The following is a 7,423-nucleotide window of genomic DNA, read 5'->3' as shown; positions in this document are numbered from 1 at the left end:
CACTAAAACAGCACCATCTATGGTAAAGGCTTTGAAATAAAATTAAAAAGCCCACTAAATTTGAATTTTGAATTTATTTTCATATTCAGGCATGGGAAACGAAATAAATAAAAGGCAATTATATAAATTACACACATTTATTTATATAATTTAAAATCAATAAGTATAGTAACAGTTATCAAGTAAAATATTAACATTCATGAAATTAAATATTATAAACATTATTATTGAGTAAGTAGTTTATTTAACTGATACGAATATTAAAAAAATAAATGGAAACATTATTACACTATGTTTCGCTCTCATGTAGGAAAGCCTACCCATCAGATTTCATAGACAACCACGGCATAATTACAATGAATAAAATTTAATCCTTCTTGGAACATCATTTAAATATTTATATGTATTATATTTTACATTTGTAACTAAGGATCTATGCGGCACATTAATAAGTACATGATTTCACTATATATTATAAAAACAACACAGAAGATGTTTTTCTGTAGTTGTCTATGAAATCTGACAGGTAGGCTTTCCTACATGAGAGCCGTTTGTTTTATATTAAAATAAATTATAACTGATGACTGAAAACACTACAATTATTTTAATCACTATTGCTCGCCTGTCTTCTTGCATCTTCTAACGTCAAGTCCGCCGTCAGCCGAGCCATGTCTAGTTGGATGTGATGGGAGACTGCATCGATGGCTGTTCCATATTTACTACCTATAAAAGTAAATGAACAAATAATAAATCACTCCGAAATAATATTAATTATCGTAATTCTTGAAAGAAGTAAAATGAAGACACACGCAAAATGCATGCAAAAAAAATTTATCCATCAGTATTAGATTTTTAAAAAATGTACAAATGATACTAATTCTAAATAAACATTATGATATAGGCTTCTTCATTTACTTTTTTTTGGGCGTTCCGAACCACTTGGCTGAGCCAGGGCCAATGTCGCTCCTCCGTCTCGGATCTGACGAATCATGGTCCGCTGCCATATCTCCTCATTACTCTCAAAAAATGTTAAAAAAAAATGCAGCCTCAATGGTTTGACATAAATATATGATTTTATTTTATATAATGGTTGACAATAATAATTACATTTTAATTTTACCTTGTAAAAAAGATAGAATAACTGTCAATGTCAGTGCACTGCGAATGTTGTTAAATCCCCCAAAATAAAGTGAATAACCAGAGCATAATAATTAGAAAAATGCAATATGTAACTTAAATCACAACTGTAGAGTAAAAGTAAAAATTATTTACGAGTACATAGGTACTGGTGTAAAATCTGTACAAATAATTTTATTGTTAAACAAATATTATCGCACAGGCCTTCTTCGCCTACTATTATATTTTTGACCAGCTGCTAAATAAACTTTATTTCTCCCCGAATAATTTAATTTGCCATTTAGAATTTTATTTGCAGTATTACAGAAAGTATGTATTTGTAAAGAAAGCATACATTTTATGAATCTATCCTTAATCTCTTCTTTATGGAGAGGGCACGAAAAAACGGTGAAATCAATTTTCTGAAGAATTTTGGTTCTTAATTTTGCCTGAATATTATGCGTAGAAGCATTTTCTGATAAATAATTTCTAATTAAATTTCCAGTTGACTTGAAGCAGTCAAGCATATTGTCAGAGGCATATTTTAATTTTCTATCCTTTCCGAATTCTCGCATAGCTACGTTAGCGTGCTTGCTGGTAGGCTCGGTGTTCATGTCGCGTTTACAATGCGTACAAGAGTTTGAAATTTTACGAATAACATAACCAGCGGTGTACATTTTACCATTCGTAGAGGTTAAATTATCTTCCAAATAATCCTCTGAAATTAAGCCTGAAATGCTTTCATCAAGGTTTTGTGGGGTGTCATCGGTTTGTTTTAAAAATCCTAATAAATTCTCAAAAAGACCATCAGCATCGTCTTTCTCACAATTATTTCTGATGGAATATCTAGACATTAAATTGTTAATCAAAAGGCTTTTGAAGGATCCTGAAAATTGACATGGTGTGGGATTGACATTACGAACATTGTGGCTTCTTATTCTGCCAAAGAAATTTTCCAGCGAATCCTGGTTGAAATTACGAAAAGCTACATACTCAAATCCCACATCATGCAATATATCCAATATTTTAATGCAACCAGCCAAAGTTTTTTCCCAATTCAGAAGCGATGGCACCTTTGGTACTGGATTTTTACGTTGGTCTACAAATTGCATCTGTCTAATTTTTACTATACTATCAAACCAGAATTGTCGGTGGAATGACTCCTTTCGGTGTAATGACTCCTTTGAAGCGCAAACCCTTTTCGTTTTCCAATATGGATGTGGTTTCAGTGAGGTTCCATTCACAGAGTCAAAAACTTCATCCCAAAACAATAGCATTTTGCCGGTGTATTCAGCTTCTCTTGGGATGATTTGTCCGTTTGGCATCACTATCCCTGGAATCGAAATAAAAAGATATTCAGTATCTTCTGAAAATAGTATATACTCGCCTAGCTCATTCGGTGTACTTCCATGTATACTTTATAATTTGGAAATTACTCTTATATGTAATCAAATAAATTTGAATGACTTTGCAGCAGGGTTAATTCAGGTGGAAATATTTAATTAATCCATGATGGCATAACTGATAACTTTAAAATTATTAATGCTTCTTTAATTTATTTTAATATATTGTCATAAAAATAATCAGATTTTGAGTTAAATGTTATTGAATTAGTTACATAATATATAAAACCAAGTTACCTTGTGTGGCTGCCAAATTTCTGGCTTAGCACTTGGGCACAAGTCGACACCTTCATCTTATTCATTTTCGATGCAAAAATATGTCTCATTTATTTTGGGAATAAGCCTCAAATTGCCGACGTTCGCCTGATCTATCTTATACAGATCAATAATATGTTTCCACGATGCGTACCTAATTGTCTTGCCATCGAAATACATAAGGTCTTTTGTCATCGAGTTATTTCTCATCCCTTTCAATAAATGAGGCACATCAAGGAGGGCGACAATCTCTTGTCCTTTGATAATTTCTATTGTGATACCTGAGAATAAAACGAATAAGTGAAAAGCATATAATAATATGTAAAATATTAGAATTAATTTGACATATCGTCACCGTTTTAGCAAAACCATCTATGTGTCACTTTTATCAAAAATGACTTTTAAATACCAAGTCATTCCTTATTTTTTTCTCTATAGGCCAGTAAAATGATCTATGTGTTGGGTAAACTCGCTCCGAAGTTATTTCAAAAAATAAAAAACAGCTATGTGTAAGGTTCAAAAACATATATTATATTATAGTAACATATAGATGGTATTTTGATATCGAGAGTGTAATGTTTTTTTACAGTTTGGCTACACATAGTTTGTTTCTATGTTATATGCTATGCATTATGGTCTTGCACGACGGTTTGAAAGATGCTTTCTCAAAAAGAGAGACAGGAAATATTCAATAATTTCTGGAAGATGCCTACATGGTCAATAGGGTATAGGCGAGAATTAATTTAAAAGTTGGATAAACAACTACAAACGTCTCGATGACAGTGGCCAATTGAAAGCAACAATGACAGGTAATAAGAATCTGACTGAAGATAAATAATTGGTAGTGCAACCAAAAATCAAAACGGAGAGATTTGTGGAAAAATGTTACATTATGGTTGGATCTAATTCCAGAGTTCCCAGCCATTATTGCAGAGAAAATACCTCCAGGGTGTATGTGGAATCGTGTTTCCGATCCAAAATACAAATGCATGATGAATATAAAAAATGGTCTCTGGAAAATGGTCATAAAGCAGCAGAATATACTCCAGTATATTTACCACCAAAAAATCAGTATCCACCAACCACGTAAAGATCAGTGTGCTATCACTGCCATCTGCTGTAGTTATAAAATGAAGAATGTTTCAGAAATGAAATACAATAGCCACATTATTAAAAAAAAAAAAAAAGATGCTAGAAGACCAAAAATGAAATGAAGGAGAGTACCAGAAGTATTACTGGACGGTTAGTAATCACAATGGATCTCCAAAGTGTGCTGCTATGTCCAAAACACAGGCACAAATGTATTATAAACAAAAGCTGCAACTACACAATTTCACCATATACATTCTTCATAATGTATCTTCTAATGAATTTGTCTCATCTCATCGAAAGCAGGACAATACAATGAAATAATTCTAATATCGGATGGGTGTGGATATCAAAACCGAAATAAATTATTCGCTACTGCTCTAAGTTATATTTTTAGAGAGAAAAAACATCGAGATTCAACAGCTTTTTCTGGAAAAAGGCCACACGTAGAGGCTGATAGTGCACATGCCACCTAAGAAAAGTATTTTAAGCCTCCAATATATTCACCATCTGATTATATAGCACGTATGCGGCTAGCAAGACCAAAACAACCTTATAAAATTAATGTCATTGATTTTAAATTTTTAAGAATTATGGATAAGATTAAATCTGGATTAAGTTCAATCAGACCAGGAAAACGAATCGGAGATCCTGTTGTATATGATATTAAAATGTTACAGTATCTACCAGATGGAACAATCTTTTACAAACTCAACTTTATCAGTGCAACCGTTTGACTGCCTTTGTAATATATATAATGAATCATTGCCAATATCGCAGTCGAAATACATACATCTTCAGGAATTAAAAAGTGTAATAGAGAAAGATCACCACTATTTCTACAATAACCTAACATTTAAACCTGCTAATAGAAAGTAAACGAACTTATAAATATAATATCATCTCACTATTGCATTAATAATTAATAAAATGATATTGCAATTTATCACTAACGCACTATGTATATTTCAACTATTATTTATGTAACAGTTTTTCATGAATTTATTATTATTCACATTTTGATGAATAAATTAAACTATGTGTATTTACAAAACGGTCAAAACAACTTATGTGACATCACAAACTGTATTTTTATTATTTTTGTATTAAAAATAAAAGATTTTTGTAAACAAAATAATAATCTTAGACCATTTTCTGATTATAATAAAGCATTCTTCATAATTTTAATGTTTAAATGTAACATTATTTTTTTATTCAGTTTTATCCTTCTCCTGCACCATTTGAGAAAGTGCACATAGATGGTTTTGCTAAAACGGTGACGATATACACAGGTAATAAATACATACGTTCATATCCGGTATCGGCTCTTTGTCTCTCTGTATTGACACGTAGACTTTTCAAAGCAGCAGTGTTCGTCGCGCTTTGATCGCATACTGTTGCGATTATCTTTATACCTGTAAAATATATAATATAGGTATAATACACATGTTCTAACTGAAAATAAATATTCTACTTCAAAATATAATTTTGTGCAAAAGCTCTTTCAAAATCCATAGAAATCATTTATTTTGGAATGCGTTTCTTTCAATTAGAATACGTTGATACCGCCTAAACCATGGCATCCTCAGAGGATCCAAGGCCACGAGGCCTGAATCATCATTGGGCTGATTCATGCAAACATGAACAGATCGACTGCGAGGCAAATTTCTAGCCCGTAAGCAAATAGTAATTATTAATATCATTTTTTTAATATTATTACCTACATTTCATCCAATTTTGACCAATATTGGAAGCAAAGTTCCCAGCCATACAATGTACCTAGCACCTAGAATATCTGATTTGAGATTACTTTGAAAAAAATATGTATTTGTACCTAGTTCAAATATTTCAAAATATGTAGCTAACAAGCAAAGAAATGCAGAAGGTAGTAATAATTCCAAGAAATTCACAGCCCCTTTCCAAAGCATGTACTTAGAAAAGGTCTGAAATATGAGACCTGAGGTACCTACTTACAAGCCAGGTACATATGCCAGAGGCTGTTTTTGTCATTTGTCAGAGATAGAATAATTGTGAATTGTTTGTTGGGTATTTATTACTACCTACTCTGCCCTACCAGCCCCTATTAGGGTCATTCGGTTTTCGAACTCTCGAGGAGCGTGACGTCGGCTGTGGCGCCGCGCTCCCGGCGTCACTGCCATTTTAAATTTAATTATTTTTTTTTAAATATTTTTTTGTTAAATATTTTGTACGCTGTACTTTATTGTATTCATATTCCGAACAATAAACGCCCTGTTTTCGCCTGTACTTCCGCGTTGTCAATCAACACAAACATGTCCCCGAAAGAAGCAGACGATACCACCGTGACTTGACATGACATTACATCATCAGGGGGGTCCAGCGCATTTACCTACACCCCCCCCCCCTTTCGGAGGTGACAACGTGCAATAATAAAATATATAATATTTCTTCATATTATAATGCAGTGGCGAGGGGCGGAGGTAGACTGTTAACATCCAACATAAATAGTGCCAACTAAACTTGTCATTCATACTTATTTGATTTCATTGAATTAAGAATTAATTTGTTCAATGAAAATAAATATGTATGATTAACAAAGTTTAGTGTGCTCTATTAATGTCGGATCTTAACAGCCTACCTCCACCCTTCGTCACAGATATTATTTCTATAATTATATTATGAACAATGCATACCTGTGGAGACTACTGCCTTATAAACCTCTTTAATGCAACGAACTAATTGAGCAGACTTAGTTGCAGATTCATAATAATAATACGCTATTGGCTGCTTTTTATTACCAGCCACACTTCGTAACATGAAGACAAGGACATGATCTGCAATTTTTTTAGAACGCAGATGCCCAAAATCTTCAAAACCTTCGATCAAGTCACTTTTTTTATTATAATCTAAGTGCGGTTGTAAACTCATTTCATCCCACATGAGTGTATAATATTTTTCATGGTCAGTAAAACCACTAACTATTGATTTTAATTGAGAAATAATGACACCAGAGATACCGGTGGAGATAGAAACGGATGATAATAATGTTTGCAAAGTTCGGATGGATGGTAAGGTAAAAAGTTTTGACAGAAATTTATATCCTCTTCCACTTTGCTTAAGTAAAGTGAGGTCTAAGACTTTATCTCTTTCGGTAAAGCGACGCCCTTTAGGTTTTAAATTACATGATTTTAATTGGAGTTTGAAAAAGTCTCGCTGTATTTTTGACAGGCCTTTGGTGGCTTGAACGAAGGTTAGTGAATCTGCAAATTTTTCTGCCCCCTTTATCCTATGCTTGAAGTTCGTCTTATTTCTTCGTCGGATGTATTTTTCCAAATGCAAACACTTGCGGCGATACACTCGAGCCTTGGGTGTCAAGGCCGTCAGATTCATAGGAAAATTTTCAGGTGTACGATCTGCAAGACACATTATACGGCATTTGAAATATTTAAAAAACATACAAATTAATACAATATTATTTAGCAACATGTCTGCATAGTATAAAGGTATGAGGTACTAGGTGAATTCTAGCTTAATCATATAAACTAGCTGGGCAAGCTGGCTCTCGCCAGTCTGTCTCGCTA

At 33.0% G+C, this 7,423-nt stretch overlaps 1 protein-coding gene across 1 annotated transcript; it reads right to left on the bottom strand.

Annotated features, from left to right (window-relative positions):
- Nucleotides 1–204: 204 nt before the first annotated feature.
- LOC147079226 (uncharacterized) lies at nt 205–6,659 on the bottom strand. Its single transcript, XM_085956025.1, has 5 exons — nt 6,536–6,659; nt 5,171–5,278; nt 2,757–3,055; nt 916–2,449; nt 205–723 (listed from the first exon to the last, which is right to left on the bottom strand). Exons 1-3 carry the CDS (start codon nt 6,657–6,659, stop codon nt 2,814–2,816), a joined length of 474 nt encoding a protein of 157 aa, XP_085812151.1. The 3' UTR covers nt 205–723; nt 916–2,449; nt 2,757–2,813.
- Nucleotides 6,660–7,423: the final 764 nt, after the last annotated feature.

The sequence above is a fragment of the Rhyacophila brunnea genome, unplaced genomic scaffold (genome assembly GCF_057557595.1).
Source record: "Rhyacophila brunnea isolate RB1 unplaced genomic scaffold, BYU_Rbru_1.0 scaffold_10, whole genome shotgun sequence".
NCBI lineage: Eukaryota > Metazoa > Arthropoda > Insecta > Trichoptera > Rhyacophilidae > Rhyacophila > Rhyacophila brunnea.
The sequence above is the reverse complement of the archived record's forward strand: the minus strand, read 5'-3'. Positions and strand labels throughout refer to the sequence as shown.